General features: G+C 47.4%; 1 protein-coding gene across 6 annotated transcripts; it reads left to right on the top strand.

Moving 5' to 3' along the window:
- The first annotated feature begins 729 nt into the window (after positions 1–729).
- On the top strand, positions 730–24997 carry Tmem248 (transmembrane protein 248). 6 transcript variants are annotated; one of them, XM_063271160.1, is made up of 10 exons: positions 809–904; positions 3129–3193; positions 3476–3645; positions 3864–3958; positions 13974–14151; positions 16139–16424; positions 21274–21424; positions 22004–22187; positions 23849–23992; positions 24799–24997. In XM_063271160.1, the coding sequence occupies exons 5-10, from the start codon at positions 13993–13995 to the stop codon at positions 24817–24819; spliced, it is 945 nt and encodes a 314-aa protein (XP_063127230.1). In that variant the 5' UTR covers positions 809–904; positions 3129–3193; positions 3476–3645; positions 3864–3958; positions 13974–13992; the 3' UTR covers positions 24820–24997. The 6 variants fall into 6 exon arrangements, with proteins under 6 accessions (XP_063127231.1, XP_063127232.1, XP_063127230.1 ...); NM_001004204.2 differs by having other exon boundaries at positions 842–1048; positions 24799–24993; XM_063271161.1 differs by lacking the exon at positions 3476–3645 and having other exon boundaries at positions 730–1048.
- The last annotated feature ends 1312 nt before the right edge of the window (positions 24998–26309 follow it).

Below are 26309 nucleotides of genomic sequence, written 5' to 3'. Positions count from 1 at the left end.
AAAAAACAAACAAACAAACAAAACAGAAAAACGATCAGTACCCATCAGCCTCTCAAAAGCTGACCTGTTTGTTTCTTACTCACTGAGTTTCTGGGGATATATCCCTGGTTTCCTGCTTGAGATAATGGTCTCATGCCTGAGGTAGAGGCTTAATGCAGCATCAGGACAGTGGCCAGAGATTTCCAAGAAAGTGTGGTGTTGCTGGACATGGTGGTACAAGCCATTAATCCCAGGACTCGGGAGATAGAGGCAGGTGGATCTCTGAGTTTGAGGCCAGCCTGGTCTATAGAGTGAATTCCAGGACAGCCAGGACTATACAGGACAGAGGTCTTTTTCTTTTCTTTTCTTTTTTTAAAATCTCTCTCTTAATTTTTTTTAAATTTCTTTAAAAAGAAAGTGTGGTATTTATTTATGTACTGGGAATGTGACGAATCAAGTGTTGGGAAAGACGTCTGTATCAATAAAGTTTCATGATCTCTCTTTCTTCCAACTAGGTTGATGTTTGGTTCCTTACTACAAGAAGAATATATGTAATTACTAATATTTTGGTTGCTGTGATAATGGTTGGGAGCTTTAGAAGACAGCTTTTGAAGACTGGTATTAGTTTTAAGCTGTATCAGAAGATCTAACTTAACAGCTCTCAGGAGGAAAGGTTTGGCCTGACTTCCTGGTTCAGGTCGTCTCAGTCTGTCATGGCAACTGGAACTTACGAGTGGAACTCCTTACATGGTGGCAGGCCAGGAAGCAGCTGCTGGCATGCTAACCACTGACCTGTAATGTCCAAAGCTGTCTCCTAGCAACCCATTTCCACAAGGGGAACCATCATCATCAGCCAGGGGAAGGCATGATCACCCACTGCCGGTGTGGACACATCACATGCTGTGGTTCTCAGTGATCACATAACGTGAGCCTGTGTGGACACGTCACACTGCTGTTATTTCCCGCACCCATCTTTTTTGTCAGGCACCAAAGACTTCCTTCCCTCTCTACACCTGGCTGCTACATGACTAAGGAATTACTAGAGCACTTTTGGTGGGGGGTCTTCTAGGTAGGCCCACTGGAGAGGTACCCTAACAGTCACGTCCACTGCCCCCACAGAGCTAGAAAAAGCAAGGTTGTTCACTGCCCTAACTCTATAATAGCTATTAGGGTTTCCTCTTCAGAAAGTGGGGGTAAAGAAAACGGGGTGAGATTTGACTAGGCAGCTTAGGGAAAAAAAAAAAAAAAACCACCAAAAGAAGAGTAACCAGTTTTTCTCTTGACTAAAAGCCAGATGCCCTTAACAGCACAGCCTTCTAGGGGTCAGGGATGCCAAAAGTGATTCGGGACTCTGATGTCTGATATGGTTCTTCAGTGTTTCTTTTGTTAGCATTCTTCTTTCTTTCTTTCTTTTTTTTTTTTTTTCGGAGCTGGGGACCGAACCCAGGGCCTTGTGCTTGCTAGGCAAGCGCTCTACCACTGAGCTAAATCCCCAACCCAGTGTTTCTTTTGTTATGTTGTGGTAATTCCTTCCTTGGAGGAGAGGTAAGCCCTGTCTACCTCTAAGGGCTCAATGACAAGACAAGGCACAATACCACCAAAGTCCAGTGCTGCCAGTGCGTTTAGTGGGCTTCCGTTCAGGAAGACGAGGGGTCAGGTACAGGGTGTGGACGTGCCTCTGCTCACTGGCTACACCGGGAAAGCCCTGTTTAGCAGGATGAGGGGGTCCTGTCCCCACAAAAATGTAGCCCCCAACCCAACACCTCCTGTGGGGAACTGAGGAAAGCCCTGACTGGTAGAACAGGCCTCAGCGGGATGGCGAAACCTTCCCTTGGGTGTGAATGTCGACCGTCAGTGCAAAGAGGAATACCTGTGAAGGACCAGTTAGTGAGTGCCAAACGCTCTTAGCAACCGCAACTTCATTCTCCCAGACGTTTGCAGCGAAGACTGACTATAGACACCTGAGACCAGCTAACTCCGCTTCCTGTTCTGTCCACAATAAACAGAGGTTCTGAGGCGGTGCTGTGGTTGGGACCGCTCCGTGCGAGCATCCACAGCTCATCTGTCTCCAGGGTTTCTGTAGGAGTCTTACCTAGCTCCCTGCTTGCTCCTACTCAAGCCCCAGCTGTGTTGAATGCTGCTGGCTCTGTTCTTCCCTGGTGTGTGCATGTGTGTGTGTATGCGTGTGTGTGTGCGCGTGTGTGCACGTGTGGGTACATCCGTGTGTGCCACCCGACTCCAGCTTTTCTGTACCTGTGTCGATCCTCTGTTCATTCCCTCATTGTTGAGGTCAAGAAGCAGCAGAGCTGGCTGCTGGCTGCACTCTCTCTTCTTCCCTGGTGTGAGTGTGTGTGTGTGTGTGTGTGTGTGTGTGTGAGTGTGTGTGTGTGAGTGTGTGTGAGAGTGTGTGTGTATGTATGTGTGTGTGAGTGTGCGCGAGTGTGCGTGTGTGTGTGTGAGTGTGTGTGTGAGTGTGTGTGAGAGTGTGTGTGTATGTATGTGTGTGTGAGTGTGCGCGAGTGTGCGTGTGTGTGTGTGTGTGTGTGGGTGTGTGTGTGAGAGATAGAGTGTGTGTATGTGTGTGTGTATATGTGTGTGTGTGTGTGTGTGTGTGTGTGAGAGAGAGAGAGAGAGAGAGAGAGAGAGAGAGAGAGAGAGAGAGAGTTGGGTGGGGTTTAAACTCTCGACAAGCCCATTTGGGGTGCTATTTTGCCAGGGCAGGGCACAGCCGAATGCTCAAACATGGCAAGTTGCTTGGCTCTGAGGACAGCCGTGCATAACAGGTTAGCTCTTCAGCGGAGGAAACAAAATAAAATAGTAGGTGAGTCTTGCTAAGAGAAAACTTCTGGTCTAGAGAACATAATCTCCAGCCTGGGTGGACCTAACATTCCAAACGGGCCTGGTCAATTACCTGGCCAAGGGACCCACCCGCCGGAAGGTAGGCTTACCTTAAGCCATGGTAAAGAGACGTATGGGGTAATGAATTCTTTGTCTTAAGGCCCTCTTTCCTACCCAAGGTAGTTAGCTCGCTTTTGGGTTGGTTGGTTTTGTTTTGTGTTCTTGAGGCTGTGGCTGCCCTGAAATTCACTCCATAGTGAGACCAGGCTAGCTTTGAACTCATAGAGATCTCTGCCTGCCTTTGTCCCCAGAGCGCTAGGATTAAAGGCATGCAAGGCGGAAGATACCAGGATCTCCAAGGAAATTGCAGATAAAGGTAAAAAATGCATGATGGGGTTCGGGTGGGGACATCCTCTTAGAGATGGGGAGGGAGAATGGGATGAGGAGCACACACCAGGAGGGGGACAATAACTGTAAAAAAAAGATTTAATGATAATAATCACTATATTATTAATCACTATATTATTAATCACTATATTATTATTATTATTATTATTATTATTATTATTATTAATGATGATGGTTGGGTTATGCTGGAAGTTGGATGAGGATGCAACCTGTAGCCAGCTTGAAGTGCATGCAGGATCTGGGTCCATAGCTCCACAGGTGTCCATGGTGACCTCACGCAGCTTTCTGGCAGTTCTGATTGGGGAATCGTACCAACCTGCCTGTTTATAAGAAGGACCTGACACAGGACACCACCCAGAGAGGGAATCAGGGTGCGACGGACAGACAAAGCATTTGAATTTGGAGCGTAAAGAACCTCCAGTAAGTGGGAGTGGAACTCGGGCTGGCTATGACATGTAAGAAACTCCTTCCTTAGCTTTTGCCAACAGCCTTGACCGAGGAGGAAACACATTCTGCATCTGAAGAGCACCCTGACCCTTGGCACAGGGCAGAAGGAAGTGGCCTGCAGAGCAGCCTTTCCAGCTCAAGGAAGCTGACCGTGCTATGTCTTAAGGCTTTTCTGTTTGTGTGTTATATAGCCACATCTGTGAAGGAAACTCATGTCTAAGAGCACCCCGACCTTTGACACTCTAAGGACAGGTGGATGTGATCTTTACCACAGATGACCCTTTCGGTAAGTTGGATGGGCTTTTCTGTTCCCGTGTGTTTTATTTCCATACTTCCTGATCTTGTTCTCCCTGATAATAATCAAGTTAGGCATTCCATTTCCCCGTAAGTCGATGATTTCCATCATGGTTGGATGACCATATAGTGCCTGTGTATGCAGTTGCCTTTAATAAAAATGCAGCAGCCGACATAATCTGGATCCCTAGAGATTCCCCCATGAACCACCATGTTTGGTTTGGCTGGGTCCTAACGCCTGCTCCTTCAACCCCACACTCTCTAAGCCTGTTTTGCTTTGAGACAGAATATTGTCTTAAGACTCCTTTTATTCTAAGCTTGTTATTTATCCTGTCTCCTGATATCCTTGCATCCTGGGTACCCTTACTGTTTCTGTTTCCAGTGACAGTGACATAGACAGGCTACCAAAAAAGAACATGGTGATGTCATCCCATTCCGTTTCTCTCTCTCTCTCTCTCTCTCTCTCTCTCTCTCTCTCTCTCTCTCTCTCTCTCTTTCTCTCTCTCTTTTAAGCTGTTTTTCTGTGGTCTATATTTATCTTAGTTATTGTTCTGTTGCTGCTGTGAGAGACACCATGGCCAGGAAATCTCTTATAAAAGGAAGCCTTTAATTGGGTGTTTGTGTACAGTTTCATTGGGTCAGTTTGTGATCATTATGGTGGGAAGCAGACAGGCATGGGGCTGGAGCAGTAGCTAAGAGCTTTACATCCTGATCTATAGGCACCAAGTAGGAAGAGACGATAGTGGGCCTGGCATGGACTTTTTTTTTTTTTTCTGGAGCTGGGGACCGAACCCAGGGCCTTGCGCTTGCTAGGCAAGCGCTCTACCACTGAGCTAAATCCCCAACCCAGGCATGGACTTTTGAAACCTCAAAATCACCCCCAGTGACACACCTCCTTCAACCTCCTAGTCCTTCCCAAACAGTTCCTCTAACTAGGGACCAACAGATCTGTGACGCCTTGTATTTTCTGTACGATTTACCTAGAAAGTTACAAAGCCCCGTTATTTAACAGTATGTATACTGATCATATTTGCCCTAATGGCATTTGATCTTGAGGCTCTGGGGGGGGGGGAGTAGGGTTCCACTTACGTATCTATGGTGATGCCATCATCCATTCTGGGTGAGGACTTTACAGTGCAATTGCTTTGAGGTCACCCACGCTTCTGACAGTGACCCCTCACCTGTGCTCTGTAAGTAAGTCAGATAAATTTACTGGCTCTCTAGGGTGAACTTTGGTGAAGTTGAACTTTGGTTTGTCACTGAGACCTTAGGAAAAGGGGAAACATCAAAATTCTCACAACAGGTGGCAAATTGGTAAGTGTTCCCATGTCTTAGGGCATTAAGAAAGAAGCATGGTGTCAGTTGAACAGTTGTACACACCTTTAATCCCGGCACTTGTGGATCTTTGATCGAGACCAGCATGGGTTACATAGTGAGTTTCAAGCCAGCCAGGGATAGATCAAAAGACATTATGGTTTTTGGTTTGCTTTTTCTTTTTAAAAATTTATTTATTTATTATATGTAAGTACACTATAGCTATCTTCAGAAGAGGGCATCAGATTCCATTACAGATGGTTGTGAGCCACCATGTGGTTGCTGGGAATTGAACTCAGGACCTCTGGAAGAGCAGTCAGTGCTCTTAACTGCTGAGCTATTTCTCCAGCCCCCTGGGTTTTCAATAATCAGATATGAAGGTCTATATTAATGTGGTCAGAGGGATTAAGAAGGGATAATATTTTGCCTCTTCTAAGGTCAACTAGGTCCTAGGGGACTGAGACGAGGCTTAAAATGAAACATCCTGTTGTCCAGAGAAGCGGCAGAGCTCCCATCCAGTGGATTCTAAATTAGAGTCCAGTCTACAGAGAGGAGGGTTGTGTTAGTATGCTGAAACACCATAACTAAGGTAAATTATGGAAAACATAGTTCGTTTTAGTTTATGGTTCCTGAGGTCTCCTTCCACGGTGGTTGGGGAGTACGGCAGCAATTGGCAGGCATGCAGCTGGGGTAGCAAGCTCAGACCATCTGCTTTGGTATGCTTACTAGCGTGGTTTGGGTCACCCTTTTTTTTTTTACAAGAATGAATTGCCTTGTGGGGTTACTTTCGTTTTGTTGCTGTGTTTCTATGACCCTGAGATTCTTATTTATCTTTGTTTTAAAAAACTCGGTCTCGGGGTTGGGGATTTGGTTCAGTGGTAGAGCGCTTGTCTAGCAAGCGCAAGGCCCTGGGTTCGATCCCCAGCTCCGAAAAAAAAAAAAAATAGAAAAAAAAAAACTCGGTCTCGGAGTGCTGGGGTTACAGTTGCGCCATCACACCCAGTTTTGAGATTATTCCTTTCCAACAATTGTTCGAAGTCAGGCCAGGCAGCATAGTCGGCTCGTCTTTGGGCTCCATAGAAAGCACGAAGCAATCCACGTGACCCCTGTGTCCAAACGAAACAAAACTCCAACAAAAATAAACGAAAATCGTGCCCTCTTTACTATCTCATACCATACACACCAAGACACGCAGATGCACTTCGGGACGGAACTGAGCAAGTTCACTGCAATCCGCGAATGCGAGTGATACACTTCAGGCAGCTTCGTATTCCCATACCTTCGCCTATTAGCAAAATGAAGACAGCCCACCTCTCCCCCGCCTCCCGGCCTGGAGTAATTCTGTCCCTGCGGCGCCGCCGTTGCGTGCGGGGTCAGAGGTCACGGCGGCGTTAGTGGTGACGTGGTTTTCTGCTTTCACCCGGAAAGCCCGGCGTTCGCAGCGCGGAGCCGGCGTCCCGTTGGCGCGCTCTGGCCTGTCTTCAGGTTGTCGCTTTCGCCCCGAGGAGCTGCTCGCTGTCTCCGGAGCGGCGGAGAGGATGGTGCGGGGCAGTCCGGGGCCCGCCGCGCGCCGCCGCGAGTGAACAGGGCCAGGCCGCGGGCGCCCGCGGAGCCGCGGGTCTGTGGGGCGGTGAGTAGGAGACAGGGTCGGGGGTCGGGATCGCGGGCGCGTGGGCCGGGACCAGGGACCCTGAACCCGCGGCCCACGGGCGTGCTGGTCGGGTCAGTGCGCAGGTTCCTCCATCCACCTCAGCTCCTCTCACCTCTATATTTAGCTGGTCCAGTCCTGCTCCATCCTCCTGAGGCCTGAGGCCTGCGGAGTCCTGCTCCCCGAGCCAATATTTATTAGGTCGTCTAGATAAGGCAGGGTGGAACTGCTAGGGTCCTTTGCAGTTTTTAGAAAAAAACTGTTTCGAAAAATGTCTTAAATGATGTGTTTGTGTCTGTTTGTGCACGTGAGTGCAGATACCCACCGACTCCAGAAGAGGGCGTTGTATTCCTGGAACCAGAGTTACACGCCATTGTTAGCTGCCTGATGATGTGGGTGCTGAGAACCTAACTCTGGTCTTCGGGAATAGCAGGTGTTGTTCTTAACGCCCGTGGCCATCTCTCCAACCTCCACGTATGTGAGTGAGTGTGTGTTTGTGTGTGTGTGTGTTCAGTTTTAGATTTTTGACTTTGGGTGGTGTTGATTGATCTCCGGGTGGAGAGAAGATGGGAGGTAGCCGCTCATTTACACAAACCCAAAACAGAGTAGTGGAATTCTGTGCGTTGTAATCTTAGATATATCCAAAACAGGGTTTGATTCAGCCCAGAGTGGCTAGGATTTCCTTATGTAGATAAGGCTCCTCACCATCAACACTGAATCTTCCCTTTAACACCCGCTGATTCAGACTCAGTAGTTCAGAGATAAAGGCATGTGCCACACTGCCAAGGTTTAACAGGGTAATCACGGTTTAATTGGTTTTAATCTGAATACTGGAATGGTATTGTTTTGGTTTAATCTGAATACAGGAGACGGGGTTCTCATATAACAACCTAGGATAGTCCAAACTCACTATGCAGTGGAGGTTGACCTTGAGCTCCTGATTTTCTTAGCCTTCCTCATGCTGGCATGGCAGGTGTGCACCACCATGCCCGTTAAGCCTGGCTAAAATAGAGTTTTTTAAAAGACAGTCTCCACTGTGTAGTTCAGGCTGGCCTCCAACTCTCTGTGTAGCTTGAAGTTGTGACTCCCCTGCCTCAGCCTCATGTTGGGGTGTTAGCTGTGTGTCGTCAGGTCCTGCTCAAAAACAGTAGTGGTAGGCTGGTGGCGAGGCTGGTCAATATTGAGACTGGGTGGAGGGTGATTTCTCACCTGTCCTCATAGTTTATAACACAACAAATCAAGGGGTGATTTCCACACAGTGTAAGACATGCAAGCTTTAGTTCTCTGGATGAGAGAACCCAGGGGTGTGGGTTTAACATCATGGAAATAAACTGAAGCCATGTTGCAGTTCTGGGACTCGTATCTTCCCAGGATTCTGTCGTTGCTTTTCTTTGAACGTTCTCAGGAGTGCACGGTTTTACACCTCCATGCTTCCTTTTGACCCTTCCTTCCTCATCTAGTGCTCTCTTCCTCTGTACACGAGCAGTAGAGAAAACTGGTCCTGTTGGGGTGTGTAGCGGGGAAAGAGAGCACGCTGCAGGGGTGGTGAACCTACAGGATGGTTTTTGTCTGTGTGGAAAGTCTGAAGAATTCCAGTTATGGGCCAGACCCGGTGACACCTGCCTATAGTCCCAGATCCTTGCGAGCTGCCATTGTGGTGTTGGGACCCTAATCCAGGTGCCCTGGAAGAGCTGAGCCTTCTTTCCATCCCCACAAAACTTTATTCTCAGACAATGAACATGTTTATTGAAGGCGGTGTCTCTGATGATATAATCGGTGTGTCCAAGGCATGTGGAATGGATTGGTGGGAAGCCCTCTGACTGGCCCTGGACTGAGTTAAATGAGAGTCCGTCTCTGCCACTTACAAGTCTGCTTGTATCATTGTATGTTACCTAAGCTGTTTTGACTCAGTTTCCACGTCTGTAGGATAGGGACACGGATACTGATACCCTCCTAACAGTGTTGGAGAGATTAAAATACCCACTCAGTGTATGTTAAGTAGTGGTTATGGTGCCCAGTGCATGGCATATATTAAGTAGTTATTTTCTCCTTAGCTTGTTGTAATCTGGTTCTGCCACAATCCACAGTTATTTTTGTGAAAGAGAGTTTTTGTTTGTTTCTTTTTTAAATTTATTTATTTTTTAAATTTATTTATTTTATGTATATGAATACACTGTAGCTGTCTTCACACACACCAGAAGAGGGCATCAGATCCCGTTACAGATGGTTGTGAGCCACCATGTGGTTGCTGGGAATTGAACTCAGGACCTCTGGAAGAGCAGTCAGTGCCCTTAACCGCTGAGCCATTTCTCCAGCCCCTAAATTTATTTATTTTATGTATTTGAGTACAGTATCTTGTTGCTATCTTCAGACACACCAGAAGAGGGCATCAGATCCCCTTACAGATGGTTGTGAGCCACCATGTGACCTCTGGAAGAGCAGTCAGTGCTCTTAACCACTGAGCCATCTCCCCAGCCCTAAAAGTTTTTGATTGTTATTGACATCTTTCAATTTCTTTTCTCTGAATGTTTGGATATAGTATTTAGTTTGTACATGTATGTGTGCACACCATGGCATGCACATGGAGGTCAAAGGACACATAGGAAGTCAGCTCTCTCCCTTCTTTGTGTGGTTCCAAGGATCATATCCAGGCCACTAGGGTTGCATGTCAAACACCTTTACCCCTGGGTGATCTCAGCAACCCTTCTTTATTTCATAGTTAAGTGTTTTAAACATTCCTAAGTCAAGCAGCTCAGTAGGTAAGCCTTTGTTTTTAAGCCGTGGTTAGGAGGTTAGAAGTAGTGTTGTAGAAGCACTGGTGTCTACGGTTAATTCTGTCGAGTGTCACAAAGCTGTCCCACATCCTTCCAAGTAGCTTGTGTCCTAGAACCTGAGGACTGTTGGAGCTGCCCTCTGCACAGTTGGCTGCTTCTTGCCCGAGTTGTCTGCAGGTTGTCTTGGTTCTGAGTGAGTGAAGTAGTCTAGTAGCACACTGGTGACCTGTATTCGTCTTCCTTCTGTGCTTGTGGAGTCAGCGCTTGGCTCTCTCTGGTGTCCCTCCCCTCAGTCCTTGGACTTTTTAGAAGCCAGCCTTCATTTCTCACTCCCTGGTTGGAATGAACTTAGGGAAAGAGGGCAGCCAGAGCACATCCTCACCCCCCCACCCCCCCATGAAGTGCAGTGCTTGCTTGCTTATTTTTGTTTGTTTTTCAAGACAGGGTTCCTCTTGGGGGTGTTGGTGGGTGCTGAGAGATAGCTCAGAGGTTAAAAGCACTGGCTGCTCTTCCAGAGGTCCTGAGTTTAATTCCCAGCAACCATATGGTGGCTCACAACCATCTGTAATGAGATCTGGTGCCCTCTTCTGGTGTGTCTGATGATAGCGACAGTGTACTCGTCCTTGTGTGTGTGTGTGTGTGTGTGTGTGTGTGTGTATTCATATATATATTACACACACACACATATATATGTATATATACATACATATATATATGAATGAATGACAGAGTTTCTCTGTATAGCCCTGGCTATCCTGGATCAGGCTGAGCTCGAACTCAGAGAGATCTGTCTGCCTCTGCCTCCCCAGTGTTGGGAAGTATGTACCACTACCATCCAGCTTGTATTTTTATTTAAAAGTAAGGCTTAATTCTTGAAAGAATACAGAAACTTTTTTTTTAAAGAGTTATTTATTTATTATATATAAGTACACTGTAGCTATCTTCAGATACACCAGAAGAGGGCATCGGATCTCTTTACAGATGGTTGTGAGCCACCATGTGGTTGCTGGGAATTGAACTCATGACCTCTAGAAGAGCAGTCGGGTGTTCTTAACCGCTGAGCCATCTCTCCAGCCCAACTTTTTTTTTTTTTAAACTTAAAGGAAAGTCTTACTATGTAGCCCTGGCTGGCCAGAAACTTTATAGACCAGACTGGCCTCAAACTCACAGATATTGGCTGGCCTACCTTTGCCCGCCTCCTGATTGCTGGGATTAAAGTGTATGCCATGCCTGGTTCAGAAACCTTGGACCTCTTTGCTGATAAAGACATAAAAGACAGCCAGCCTCTAATTTCCTATTTGAAAATGAGTGACTTTGAGTTTTGTGAACTATTTAGAGTCTTGATAGTTTTGTTCAAAAATGCTTTTATGCCAGGCATGGAGTTGCTCCCTTGTATTTAGTAGTATGTAATCCCAGCTCTTGAAAGGTGGAGGGAGGCAGGAGAATCAGTTCAAGGCCTGGACTACGCATTATTTAGGAATGGTTTACTGTAGAACAGAACACTAAAACTTCTTGCTCCCACTTAACTTACTTAGTACCTTTCCCCATCCTTACCTGGTTCTAATCTGTTTGCTGTAAAGATATTTTGAGTCAGACAGGTAAGATTATTTCCCTACTCTTGAGAGATTTACAGTTTGGGAATACCAGACAACTGGAAAGTTTCAGAGGTGCAGGCTTTGAGCTGCCCTGGGTTCAGCTTCCAGCACTAATGGGTGTGGTGGTGCATTCCTGAAATGCCAACTTGTGGAGGTAGAGGCGGGAGGTTCAGAAGCTCAAAGTCCTCCTTGGCTACAGTTCTAGTCCAACTAAGTTATTAAACAACAATAAAACTACTAATAAAGGGCTGGAGAGGTGCTCAGAGGCTCAGAGGCTTGTACTCTGCAGAGGACTTGCCCTAGATCCACTGCCATGTGAGCAGGCTGACCACCACCGAGAACTCCACCTTTAGGGGATCATTGCTCTTTCCTGGCCTCCAGTTACCTACACACATGTGCATACTCACACAAACATACAAAGATACACAAATAAAATAAATCCTAAAGTAATTCTACACCATGATGTTTAAAAGCCAATATAAAATGGATAATTTCTTATAATACCTGTTTTATCAAATTTGACTCACCAGAAGTAAAAAATAGACATATAGGCATTTAAAAATCATTAAAGTAGCTAAGATAGCCTCCTCAAAATAGAAAACAAATACTTGGCAGACTCATGATTTTCTGGCCAAAGTCAGTCAAATTTCTAAGAAGTAGAAGTGCATTTTATTCCTGGTAGCACAGCCCTTTAATCCAAGTGCTTGGGAGGCAGAGGCTGGTGGATTTTGTGATTCTGGAGCCAGCTTCATATACATAGGAAGTTTCAGACCGTCCATGCTACACAGGAAGATCTTGTTTCAAGAATTTTAAAAAAGAAGGAAAAAAAAGATAGCTATGCAAAATGCCAAGTTAGTCTTATCTCATTTCTGAATACATAGAAAAACAGGGAGTAAAGGAGCAAATATATTATCCCAGTAGCTTTAAAGCCTTGGTCACGAGCTGGGGTATAGTTCTGTGATCTATCATGTGTTCTCCCCCTAACACCAGAACAAAACTCTTCAATTCTCAGTCATACCAAAAGCACCCAATGCAATCAGCTTGAAAAAGATTAATCAGATTATTTATGTTAACAGAGTAAAAGACAAAAATTGATTGTTTAGACATTGCAGATGAATTATTCATTGAAATATAGTATTTGGTTGAATTCAATAGCTATTTATCAAACAAGAGGCCTTGGGTTAAATCCTCAGAACCAAGAGAAAAACAAGCAGGCACGGGAGCATATGCCTATAGTCCCAGTACTTGGGAAACAGAGGTGGCAAGCTCAGGGTTCAAGGCCAGCTTGAGATACAGGAAACCCTGTCATAACCCTTTTCCCCATTAAAAAAAAAGAAATAACAGTATAGTGAAAATCGTTTGTAAACTTCTAAGAAAGAGTTGAGTACTTCTTCACACTCAAGAGAAGTCTTCTGCTGTAGTCAGGGTTCTGACATTGTGATAGACACCATTAACAAAGCAGGGTGGGGTATAAGGTTTATTTGGCATCCACTTACAGATCATCAAAGGAACTCACACAGGGCAGGAACGTGGAGGAGGCAGGAGCTGATGCAGAGGCTGTGGAGGGTGCTGCTTACTGGCTCGCTGCTCACGGTTTGCTCAGCCTGCTTTCTCCTAGCATCCAGCGGTGGCACTGCCCACTCGCACATTGATCATTAACCAAGAAAACGCACCACAGGTCTGCTCACTGGCCAGTCTAATCGGGACATTTTTTTTTATTAGAGTCTCCTTCTTCTAGGAGAGTCAAGTTGACATAAAACTAGCAGCACAGCCTCCCATCAGAGGCCTGTGCTGAGTCCAGGTTTAACAGTGAGGCTTTGCAAAGCATTTTAGTGAAACTCAGAAGTGAGGCGAGAGTTTTATGACCGCTACTGCTGTTTCATTGAACAGGAAAAGGATTCAAAAGAGGCACTGCTGGTGCCCTGTTCTAAACTGTGGTTATTTGCATAGACACCCAAGAGAGGCCACAGGCAGCTCGCTTAGACTCACGGGCAGCGGGAGGCGGCACATGCAGCTCAGTGGTGCAGCACTTGATTAGCCTCTGCAGGCAGAGCAGCAGATAAAGTCTCATGTGCGCATGAGCTAGACTCACGGGCAGCGGGAGGCGGCACATGCAGCTCAGTGGTGCAGCACTTGATTAGCCTCTGCAGGCAGAGCAGCAGATAAAGTCTCATGTGCGCATGAGCTAACAATGATAATAATGTACCGTGTGCGTGGTCCTTCTGTGCCTGCCTGCCTGCCTGCCTGTCTGTCTGTCAAGTGCTACCTTACAGATGTGTGCGTCCCTGCCTGCCTGTTTACACAGTGCCGCTATGGGAACCAGGGCTTCATGTAGGCTGGGCATGCACTTTCCAAGTGAGCCCACAGCTCCACCGTCCCCTCCTCTTTATTTTCCTTTTTTAAAAGAACTTTTTACTTTCTTAGAAAGGCTGTCTTTTACAGTGTGGGCCGGCTTTGCCTGTTGCTGAGGAAGAACTTTGACTCCTGGTCTTCTACTTCCTGGAGTCACGGGTGTGCACCGCCATGCTTGCCTCTCCAGTCTTCCAAGTGAACCCTCTGCATGGACATGTCCTCAGATTCCGCCTTTGCTCCGCAGTACTTTGACATGAGACTGAAGTGGGCTCCAGCTCAGTGCAGACAAGGCCTGCACTCAGTCCCGTGCTGAATTCATTGCAGGTTGCCGCTGGTGAGAAGCATGTTCAGCATTAACCCCTTGGAGAACCTGAAGCTGTACATCAGCAGCCGGCCACCGTTGGTGGTTTTTATGATCAGTGTCAGCGCCATGGCCATCGCCTTCCTCACCCTGGGCTACTTCTTCAAGATCAAGGAGATTAAGTCCCCAGAAATGGCTGAGGTCAGTATACTGCTAATGTCTACTTGTGCTGGATGGCCCTGTAGAGAAGTGGAGGACAGCTCTTTCTATTTTCAAGGTCTCAGTCTATGCTGCAGGCTAGTCTGAAACTTCCTGTGTATTGGGTGGCCTGGACCCTGATGTACTCTCCTGCCCCAGCCTCCTGAATGCTGGGATGATGTGTCATGTCTAACCAGACCTGGACAGTTCTTTCTGAGACAAGGTCTCCTGAAACCCAAGCTGGCCTTGAACTCCACATCCTCTTGGCTCTGCCATTCAAGGGCACACAGATAGTAGATACGTCAGCAAAAGACATACTTATGTAGAACTTCCTGTCTTTTTTCTTGTGACTTTAGGGAATACCTAGTTATTTTAAGTAATACTCTCAGTTTTAAGTAGACTTTCAGTAGAGAAACATGCATTTGGGAGAGTGTATTTATAAAACAAACGCTGGATATGGTGGTGCACTCCTGTGATCCCAGCACTGGGGAGACTGAGGCAGAAGGAGTGTGAGTTCAAAGCCGTCCTGGACTGTGTTTCAGAAGGGTCTGAAGAGAGAGTGTTCAGTGGGCATGGAGAAGGGGAACAGTGAGTGAGAGCGGTGGATAATAAAGTGTGCATCCTGAAGATGCTGTGAGGAACCCACTGCCTTGTATGCTAACCTAAAATATGCGAGTCCTAGATCCTAAAGAGAAGTAAAGGGCACTTTTACTTCTGGCACAGTTCTTTTTCTTTATTATATTTCTCATTGGCTTATTATTTATTTGTTTACATAGTCTCACTGTGCAGCTCTGGCTGTCCTGATATTCTACAGATTAGTCTGACTTCTGCTTCCTAAGTGCTGAGATTAAATGTTTGCACCACCAAGCATTTTATTTGTGTATTTGTTTATTTTAAATACATATGCATGTTTTGCCTGCATGTGTGTCTGCTATTCATGCATGCAGTGTCCTCAGAGGCCAGAAGAAGATGTTGCATTCTCTGTAATTGGGGTTACAGACAGTTGCAAGCTTTCAGGCATGCGTGTGGTAAACAGCCATACATACGTAAAAATACCCATATATTAATGTAAACACATACATCTTAAAACAAAGTTATAAAGTAAATGAGAATTAGTGATTTTAATGTGTCTCCACTTTTGTTCAAGATCCTCTGCCCTCTTTTTCTTCAAAGTAGAGTTTCTCTGTGTAGCCCTGGCTGTGCTGGAACTCACTCTGTAGACCAGGCTGGCCTCGAACTCAGAGATCCCCCTGTGTGTGCACCACCTCTGACTGGCTGATTGCTTTTTCTCTCTCTCTCTCTCTTTTTTTTTTTTTTTAATTTTTAGTGTCTATGCATGAGTGTTTGCCCGCATGTAAATATGTGCGCCATGGGCCCAAGGAACACAAGAGGGGTATCGGATACTCTGGCACTGGAGTAACAGATGGTTGTGAGCACCCATGGTGATGTGGGTGCTGGGAATGGAACTTGGTTCCCTGTAAGAGTAGCAAGTATTCTTAACCACCGAGGCTTGGAGACAGCCCTCAGTGTGTGTGTTTTGCATTTATTTACTTTATGTGTATGGATGCTTTGCTCCCATTTATGTCTGCACTAATGTGTGGGAAGTGCCAGGAAGCGGGTGTCAGGTCTCTCGGAGCTGGAGTTACAGTTAGTAACTGCCATGCTGGGTGCTGGGACTCTCTGGAATGGCAGTCACCCCAGCAGGCTTCTCTCCAGCCCCTCATGATCCCTTTTTGAGTTTGATTTTGAGACTAGTTGATTTTTCTCTTAATTACAGAATGCTGAATTCTCAACCACTGCAGAGTGTGCAGATCACCAGGGCTAACACAGTTATATCGGCCTGTTCTACTCAGGGTGCTGTGTTGTAACTTGAGATGGTCAATCTCTAGTCACTCTTTTCCTCTTGTGCTGTGTGGCAGTCCAGGGTCATGGCTGTTTCTGCCTTGGAGATGCTGGGACTTCATATCGTCTCTGTTTTATTTTGCTGAAGGATTGGAATACTTTCCTGCTCCGGTTTAATGATTTGGACTTGTGTGTATCAGAAAATGAGACACTGAAGCATCTCTCCAACGATACCACCACACCTGAGAGCACCATGACCATCGGGCAAACCAGATCGTCCACCCAGCCGCCCCAGTCCCTGGAGGAGTCAGGCCCCATCAATATTTCAGTGGCCATTACCTTGACCTTGGACCCTCTCAAGCCCTTTGGAGGGTACTCTCGAAATGTCACACACCTGTACTCCACCATCCTTGGCCATCAGATTGGATTGTCAGGTGTGTGTCAGCTACTTTCCTTTCAGAGTTCTGAGGCAGCAGCCGAGATAGGTTCCATGTTCTGTTGTGTCTCGCTGTCTCTCCTCTTGAGAATTGGACGTCATGAAGTCAAGAAGGACTGGTTGCTGTGCGTCTCACTCAGCCGGGTCTTCAGGTATCACATGCACAGTCTCTTCCTAAAAGCGTGTCAGTCAGGGTAATGGGCCAGACATACAGCTCGTGGTTAGAGCTCTGGGCTGTGTGTGTGCGGCCCTGGGTTCCTTTGTAGCACTGGGAGAGGCGAAGTGGGAGGAGAGAAACTGCAAGTGCTGGGTCTCTTTCTGGCTTCAGTATAATTGCCCTTTGCCCAACATAGGCTTTACTTGCTCGGGTCCATTTATACTTGAACGTTTTTATTATTAAAAACTTGTAGTTCGGGGTTGGGGATTTAGCTCAGTGGTAGAGCGCTTGCCTAGCAAGCGCAAGGCCCTGGGTTCGGTCCCCAGCTCCAAAAAACAAAACAACAAAAAAAAAAAAAACAAAAAAAAACTTGTAGTTCGTACATGAATGCTTTGCATGAATGTATGTGCACTGTATGTTCTTGGTGCCTGCCAACATCAGAAGAGGGTGTTAGATCCTCTGGGTCTGTAGGTACAGATGACTGAGCTGCTGTGTGAGTGTTACGAACTGAACCCGGGTCCCCTGCAGGACCTCAGCTCTTACCTGCTGAGCTTCTCTCCAGCTCTCTGTTTGAGAAGTGAAGGCAAATGTAAGGATGCTGTATTAGGTCCCGAAGGCCCTGGGGCCAGGCTCGGCAGTGTACATAGTGATTAGCCACCCCAGCATGTGGGGGAGCAAAGCAGAAGGGTGGTGAGTTTCAGGCCCTGCCTCAAGAAACAAACAAGCTGCTGGCACATGCCTTTAATCCCGCCACTCGAGACAGGCAGGGGAGTTTGAGGCCATCTGGTGGTCTACATAGCAAGTTGTAGGGTAGCTAGGGTAGCTAAGACCTTGTCTCAAACAAAAAACAAAACAAAAGCCAGAGAAATAAAAAAGAAAGTTCACATGGTGCATGAGGTAGAAACAGGAGGACCGAAAGTTCAGGGTTATCAGTATTGAGTTTGAGTCCAGCACACGTTACAATAAGAACAAAGGACATCTTTGAAGCATAACATTCCACACTTACTGTGCTCGTTTTGATGGCAGTGGGGTCATATAGCCAGCGTCCACTTAAGACATAAGCTAAGTCACTATGAGCAGTTCATCTGTCTAATGTCAGTTTCACACACAGAGAATAGTGATTGTGCTGCTGTGTATTCCTCCCTGTTTATGACACAGGGGTAAATATGTGCTGACTGTTGAAGTTAGGCTTCCGGTCAACATCAAACTAAATTGGTTGTTAAGTTTGGGGAGTCAGGAATTACACTCGGTTCTTTGACTTTGTGGGAGTCAGCACTCCATCCCCATGTTGTTCAAGACATAATGTGTTTAGAAACACATCTATGAATAGGTATGTTGTGCTGGAGCTTCTGTGGGGGTGCACAAGTGCTATACCTATGCATAGATGTGTTTGTAAACATATGTAGGTTCCTAGGATTAATTTTAGGTCATTTGATAGGTTATTTCTCTACCAGTGAAATGAGCCAATTCAAGCATGATTAGATTATATTAAAGGCAAGTTGATTGGGAAGTTGCTCTCTAGGCGAGTTCACTGGCCTCAAGGACTGTGACCTGAGGTGTCACCATGGCGGGGTTGGGTGGGTTGGGTGAGGCACGCTCCCAGAGAGAGAAGAGGAGAGGAGAACAGAATATTTGGATTCTATAGGGAGGGGCAGGGAATGCCAGGTAGGGACTGAGGGATGCTGGAGGCCTGGAGGCCAGTTCTGCTTAGATGAGTAAGATAGCACCTCCGTCCCTTGTCCCAAACTTCACCAACAGCCTTATTTTCCCTTGACCTGCTTAGCTGTCATGCTGGCTATATTTACTGTTGTGTGATGCTGGACTCTCAGGCCTGACCTTTTTTTTAATTTAAAATTAAGTATGTTATATGTGCTGTATCTTGCCTGTTTGTATGTATGGCTAATTTACCATGTATATGCCTGGTGCCGTGGAGGCCAGAGAGCACAGGATCCCCTTGGGACTAGTGTTATACAGACAGTTGTGAGCTGCTGTGAATTGATTCTAGGGTCCTCTCAACCACTGAGCCATCTCTCCAGCCCCAGGTCTGTACAGTTTTAAATGTCCACAGTTTATTTAACAGTGTGCTAGCTTCTAGGAAGAACTAGAAAAAGCCTCAGACCTGGTGCCTTCAGCCTTGAAATTTGGGGATTATAGAAGAGGCAAAAAAAAAAAAAAAAAAAAACAGGAATCAGGCTGGGGGTGTAACTTACTGGTTAAGGGCTTACCTAATGTGTGTAATGCTCTGGGTTTAGGTCCCAGTTCTAACAAGGATAAACCAAACACCAACCAAAGTCCATATACTGCCTGGTTTTATGTCAGCTTAGTACAAACTAGAGTCATCTGGCAAAGGAAAACATCAACTGAGAATATACTCCCACTAGATTGGCCTGTGTGTGCAGTGCATGTGACGCTGTGGCAGGATACCAGCATGTTGTAGGCGGTGTTACTCCTGGACTGGTGAGCCCTGGGTGTTATAAATGAGCAAGCCATGGGAGCCAGCAAGTAAGCAGCACCCTCCATGGCCTCTGTCTGCATCAGCTCCTGCCTCCAGGTTCTGCCCTGGTTAAGGGCCTACGTGACTTCCCAAGCAGTGGAGATGAGCTGAGAGATATAAACAGACCGACCCTTCCCTCCTCAGGACTTTGCTCATAGTGTTTTATCACAGTAGTGGAAAGCTTATTAAGACAGCTCAGTACTGCAGGGCTCCCTGCTTATGATGTAGTAATAATAAAGACACAGAGACAGACACCTGGATAGTGTAAACCTGCTGGCCTGTTTGCTGGGGCAGTCCCTCAGCTAGCCCATCTAACTCAACCAGACTTCCCTGCCACCATGTCTTTCCCCTCTCTGCTGTGTTTCTGTTCTGCCTCCTTCTCTCTGCCTCTCTTCTCTCCTCCCCTCCCCTCCCCTCCCCTCCCCTCCCCTCCCCTCCCCTCCCTTCCCCTCTGTTCTTCTGCCCCTGCTTCAGCTGCCAGTATTTTATTGTTCAAATGCAACTCTTCTTTCTGATACAAAATAGCTATTAGCATGGTGTGAGATTCTTCTCCCCCCTGGCAGCTTGCCTTTTGGGGCAGGTGATGCCGCTGGTCCAGTAATTAACAATACAGGGATATACCTTCATAGCCAGTCCATACACACAGCATGTGTGGGGGTGGGTTACCCCAAAAGTTCATCGTGAATTAACACTTACATGGTGCTTAAAATGCTAATTAGGCGCTTGTTAACTGTATCAGTTACTTTTCTGTTGCTCTGTTAAAGCACTGTGAACAAAGCAATTCAAAGTTTAATTGGGCTACGTGTTCTAGAGGCTCAAGTTTATGATGGCTGATGGTTGGGCAAAAGCATGGCTGCAGGTGGCTGGAGCAGCAGCCGAGCGCTCACATCTTAACCCACAACAAGAGGCAGCGAGCTCACTGGGAGTGGCAGAGGCTTTCCTCCCCAGATAGTGCTTCTCTGTGTAGCCTTGGCTATCCTGGATCTTGTTCTGTAGACCAGACTGGCCTCAAGCTTAGAACTCTTTTTTTTTTTTTTTTTTTTTTTTGGTTCTTTTTTTCGGAGCTGGGGACCGAACCCAGGGCCTTGCGCTTCCTAGGCAAGCGCTCTACCACTGAGCTAAATCCCCAACCCCATAAGTACACTGTAGCTATCTTCAGATACACCAGAAGAGGGTATCGGATCTCTTTACAGATGGTTGTGAGCCACCATGTGGCTGCTGGGAATTGAACTCATGACCTCTGGAAGAGCAGTCGGGTGTTCTTAACCGCTGAGCCATCTCTCCAGCCCGCTTAGAACTCTTAAGATCCATCTGCCTCTGCTTCCCAAGTGCTGGGATTAGAGGCCTGCATGCCCGCCTCCAGGACACACCTCCTCCAACAAGGCCACACATCGTAATCCTTCCCAGATAGTTGCACCAACTTGGGACTAGCATTCAAACATTTGAGCCTATGGGGACCATTCTCATTCAAACTACCACATCGCATAACACAAAAAGTGCATAGCATGGATTATGACCATGCCTGCTTCTATGTGCTAAGCCTGGGCACAGTAGTTCACTGGTGTAGGGGACATGAGAGTGGAAGCTGGGAAATCTGCAAAGCCTTGCTCGTTCTAAGAGCTGGCTGGACCTTGGAGACATAACCTTAGGTTCCCAGAAGCCTTTGTGTAGTCAAGTCCACAAGATGCTGGTGGGGTCCTGCCTGTTGCCTCTGATTGTTCAGAGTGGACAGTTGGTGCCATGATAGTAAGGGTACAAATCACTCCTGTGAGTTCTCCTGTGACCTTAGAACATCTTGATTTAGTGCAGGCTTCACTTTGTAGTCCCAAGACCTTCCATAAGTCTGGTAGACCCTCTGCTTCTCCCTGTGCGTGTATGCAGACAGGCACATTCATGGGATATTGCTCGATTCTGAGTGAAGTATCGTTGGTACAGAAAATTACTCCACTCAGGTTGCCCAACTCTTCCTGTCTGGGCTCAGGCATGGCTCCCTAGCCCCAGCTGAAGTAGGAGCCTTTTGTGAGCTTCTTTGTGGCTGGGCAGTTTGGTGATCCTCACAGATCAGGACTGTGGCTTTTAGAAATCCCATAGGCCAGTCGGTGCCTGCTAAGTTTGGCTTCATACTTATTTGAAAACCAGCAAACAGTCTATGAATTTCTGCCTGTGTCCACCAATAAACTGCTAATTCTTCCACAGGCAGGGAAGCCCATGAGGAGATCAACATCACCTTCACCCTGCCTGCTGCCTGGAATGCCGATGACTGTGCTCTCCATGGCCACTGTGAGCAGGTGGTGTTCACAGCATGCATGACCCTCACAGCTGCCCCTGGAGTCTTCCCTGTCACCGTGTAAGTGTCCTACACATGTGTAGAGGCCAAGATGACTACTGGCAGGAGTCAGTTCTCTCCTACCGTGTGGGTTCCAGGGACTGAACTCAGGTGGCTAGGCTTGGTGGCAAGCACCTTTACCTTCTGAGCCATCTTGCTGGCTTGAGGGATTATGTAATTTAATCAGAAGTTCTAACTTGTCCCTAAACAGATGTGCTGGTTGGGGGCTGTAGCTCAGTTGGGAGTGTTGGCTTAGCATTCATGAAGCCCTGGGTCTCATTTTCAACACAGGATAAACTGGGCATGTTGAGGCACACCTGTAGTCCCAGCACCTGGAAGGGTGGAGGTGGGAGGGTCAGGAGGTCAGGGCTAGCCTGGGTTACATATGAAACCCTGTCTCAACAAAACAAAACCAGAAAGAGGCCTCACCCCCAAGCTAGTGCTTCAATGGCGTCTGTCCCAGAGGAGCATGGTAATTGTTCCAAACGGCTTATCTCTCCTTTCCTCATGTTGCTCTGTTCAGTGTTGTCGGGTGCTATGTGGAGGGAGCCCAAATAAATGTTTCAGGTCCCCGAGCTGGTCTCTTCCTCTCCCCTGCAGTCAGCCACCTCACTGTGTCCCCGACACATACAGCAACGCCACACTCTGGTACAAGATCTTCACAACTGCCAGAGATGCCAACACGAAATACGCTCAAGACTACAACCCTTTCTGGTGTTACAAGGGCGCCATTGGGAAAGTCTACCACGCTTTAAATCCCAAGCTCACCGTCATTGTCCCAGATGTAAGTGAGACAAGTCCTCTTTGTGTGTCTGTACACATGCATCCCAGAACTGAGAGTGTATGAATGTTTACATATTGGGTTAGCCCAGCCTTGACCATTCAAGGACCGCAGTAGGTTTGGGAGACTAGATGGTAGAGCTGTGGATACCTTGGTACCTTTGTGGCTCGGAGCAGCCTTGGTCCTTAGTTCTGTGCTTCTGAGCAGCGGTTTTATGCAGAGATCTGTTGTGTTTGTAACCCATAGGGGTCACTGTGAGGTTCCTGTGAGGTCTTATATGCAGAGTATGTGCATAGTGCCATGTTAGCATAGCTAACAGTTCAGGGTACAAAAGGGTATAGAAGTTCATAGGAAGAGGCAAGTTTGTTTCTCTTCTTTAAGACAGTGTCTCACTAAGTAGCTCAGCCCGGCCTGGGAATTGTGATTCTCTTGCTTCAGCCTCTTGAGTGCTGGGATTATAAACTTGTGCCACCATGCCTGGTCCAGAATGTGTGTTTGTCTGGATAGTGGGGCCTACGTAGCATTTAACCTCAGAAGAAAGAGGAAGCGGAGCGGCCACTGCTGCAGTCAGCAGGCACAGTCTGCCACGCTGATGACTTTTGCCCTTGCTTCCTTCCTGAGTGTGCTGCATGGTTTCTTTTTTATTTTTCCCTGGACTGTCCCCTTTTCAGTTTCTGTTCAGTTACGGAGGTTGGCAGCCAGAGAGCTGCTAGCATAGGCAGAAGGGAAGGCTGCATGATGGACAAGTTGGATTCCAGAGCCTTCCCTGCCCAGCCACAGCCTTCTCCTGTCTCCTGCAGCAGCGCCCTGACTGGCTTGTCAGGCGGTTGTAGAGCCTTTGTGCACTTAGTGGTCTGGGGCTAGAGAGATGGCTCAGCAGTTGGGAGCACTCGCTCTGCAGGGGACCAGAGCTCACCCGCATCAGGTAGTTCCCAGCCCTGTAACTCCAGCTCCTGAGGACCTGATGCCCTGCTGGCTTCCACGGGCACCTGCACACACAGCACATACTCGTGGAAAGTCCAAATCTTAAGACTGCTCTGGCCTGGTTTATGTATCCCTCAGCCCCTGGCTCCTGGGAGCAGAAGCAGGATGAGTTCCAGGCCAGCCTGTGCTACATAGTGAGTTCTAGGTCAAGCTGTACTCAAGAGGGAGACTCTAAAACGGGCAGTGAGCCATGGATGGAGAGACAGTAATGGGAGGTAGCCACGGTCTCTCCCAACACCACTCTACTGTGATTCCATATGAGATCTCAAGAGGGAGGCTAGCCTGTACCCCTTCCTGCCAGGGACGTAGAGAAAGCCGAAGGAGAAGGGATGCTGTCTCGGTGGGATGTGCCAGCTGTCCAGTGGAGGAGAGGTGTGTGGGATTAAGAGGACGTGTCAGAGCAGGACCCTGGCAGGAGGCGAGCAGCTCCACTTGCATGAAGCTCTGGGTCTTCACATACTGACAGCTGGTTCGGCGCTCTTGGAGACCCGTGGAGAGACTGCCCTGTTCAAACTACAGAGTTACTATCGAGGGGCTGGAGGTGGGGCTCAGAGATAGGCCAGTGTGTGTGAGGCCGTGGGTTCAGTGTGGAGCCCCACAAAGGAGTGAACTTGCTGCGGCCATGGAGCTGCTGTGGGAGTGTCAGTGACGAGTGTGTGTCTGCCTTCCTTTTTCTTCAGGACGACCGCTCCTTAATAAACCTGCATCTCATGCACACCAGTTACTTCCTTTTCGTGATGGTGATAACGATGTTCTGCTATGCAGTTATCAAAGGCAGACCCAGCAAACTGCGGCAGAGCAATCCTGAATTTTGCCCTGAGAAGGTGAGGAGGGGGTGGGTTTGGCTGGCTCCTGCCTACAGGTCGAGACTTCACGATAGGTGTTCTGAAATAGTCCCTGACAGGTCATGTCCCCGGGTGCCTCTTTACCCCAGTCTTTCCTTCAGCATAGGGGTCATGCATCAGACTGCATAGCAGGGCCAGTTAACTAGTGGCTAGGGATGTGGCTTGGTTAGTACAGTGCTTGTCTTGCAAGCATGAGACCGTGGGCTTAGTCTGCACCACTTTGTAAACCAGACATGATACATGCCTGTAATGCCAGTACTTGGGAAGTTGAGGCAGGAGGATCAGGAGTTTAAAGTCATCCTTAGCTCCATAATGAGTTTGTCAGCCCTGGCTACCTGAATTCTTGTCTCAAAAAACAAATCCAAGGTCAGGAATGGTGGCACACACCGTTAATTCCAGTTCTCAGGAGGCAAAGGCAAAGGAATCAATTAGTTCAAAGACAGCCTAGTCTACATAAAGTATTTCAAGCCAGCAGGAGCTATGAAAAGAATTCATGTGCTCACTGCTTCAGTGAGATCCTGTCTCCAAGATGGGTGAATGGATGGATGGATGGATGGATGGATGGATGGATGGATGGATGGCTCTCCAAGCATAGCATAAGTGGTTCTGCAGGTTGGCAACTGCTTATAGACTTAGGGTTTTGTTCATTCCTCTCCGAGGTGAGGTAGTTTCCTAATTCCCTTGCCAAAAGATCATAGATGTTCATAGTCTGCATGACCTTGTGGCATTGGACTGAGTGCCAGTAGCGCCCCAGTTGACTCAGTTGTCTACTTGCTCTCTTCCAGGTGGCTTTGGCTGATGCCTAATCCCACAGCTCCCCATTTTCTGAGAGACCAAGAACCATGATCATTGCCTGCTGAATCGGCCAGGGCCTGGCCACTCTGTGAATACACGATCTTGCAATGTTGGGTTATTCCAGCCAAAGACATTTCAAGTGCCTGTAACTGATCTGTACATATTTATAAACGTTGATCTGGAAACTGGTCCTGTGGTGCACGTGCTTTGCCCTGGATGCGGCCGGAACCCGTCAGCCTCACTGAGGGGCAGGAGGGCACTGACATGGGGTTCTTCCATGAAGTGCCGGGGGATGTGGGAATCTTGCCAGAGCTGAGCGTGTCGTGTTCCAACACCAGCGGCCGAGGTTGGCTGCGGTTCTTGTCTCAGACGGGGGTGTGCAGTGTTGGACGCTGTGTGCACCTTTGTCAGGACACTGTTTCAGAAGCCACCATTCCCTCCTGCGGCTCTCACGTGTCTCAGTGACCATATAGCGACAGCAGTAGTTCCTTCTCAGTTTGCTTGCAAGGAAACTGTTTTTAAAAGAGAAAACAAGCTACATTTTATATTCCCCTTGTTAGGACAGACAGGCTTGTCTATCCAGGTCAAAGGTCACGCCCCCAAGGCATTTCTGTAGTGAAGAGCAGAGTTCCGTCTCCACACTGGCCCCTAGGAACTGGAGTGCTTTGCTCCTCTGTGCTCCTGGTAGAGAAGTTCCTGGCTTGAGAAGTGGCGGTGTAATGGGGACACAGGGCAGCACAGGCTGCCTAACTTCACAAGGCAGAAGAGATGGCGGGCTGCTGTAATGCTCACAAGCAGGGCTTGCTTTTTTTTTCTTTCTAAAATTCGTTTCGCATTCATTTTTGTACATCACACATCTATCTCCAGAAGGAGAATGAACATTATAGGTATATAATGTGGAGCTGGTGCAGGGAAGATCTGAAGGAAGAAGGCGTATGAGGCGCTGATGGCTGGCCAGTCAAAACCAGAAGCGTTTTCCTTAGGACAGTTGTGACCATCCGGCCCCAGTGCCCTCTCGCATTTCCTTTAGGAAAGTCATTCGCATTCCCTTCTGCGAGTTACTTGTATTTGCAGTGGTTTTCTATCAATGCCTTGCCTTAATGCCCATGCAGTGTTCTTCCAGGCAGTGTTCCAGACTTGCTGGGTGTGAGGATGAATGCATGTTAGGAGCAGCCCTCTGGAGGCCGAGGGAGGAGAATCTCGAGTGCGAGGCTGGCCTGGGCCACATACTGATAGCCTGTCTCACAGGAAGAAAAACTACTTAGGTATGTCAGCACTTCTGTCCCGTAACTGTAGGTCTGTCTCAGTTGCAGTTAACTTGCTGTATCCCGAACCTTACTGGCCTAGAGAATTTTATCCCAGGCATTCTTAGATGGAAAACAATACTTTGGATTTTTGTTCTAAATTGAAGCTTGTGAAAATAATCACTGTAGTTAGGTGACGCCCTAATGTTTTTTAAAGCAGAGGTGAGTTACTTATAAGATGGCTAATGTGTGAATTT

The sequence above is a fragment of the Rattus norvegicus genome, chromosome 12, assembly GCF_036323735.1.
Source record: "Rattus norvegicus strain BN/NHsdMcwi chromosome 12, GRCr8, whole genome shotgun sequence".
In the NCBI taxonomy this organism is placed as follows: Eukaryota; Metazoa; Chordata; class Mammalia; order Rodentia; family Muridae; genus Rattus; species Rattus norvegicus.
The sequence above is the reverse complement of the archived record's forward strand: the minus strand, read 5'-3'. Positions and strand labels throughout refer to the sequence as shown.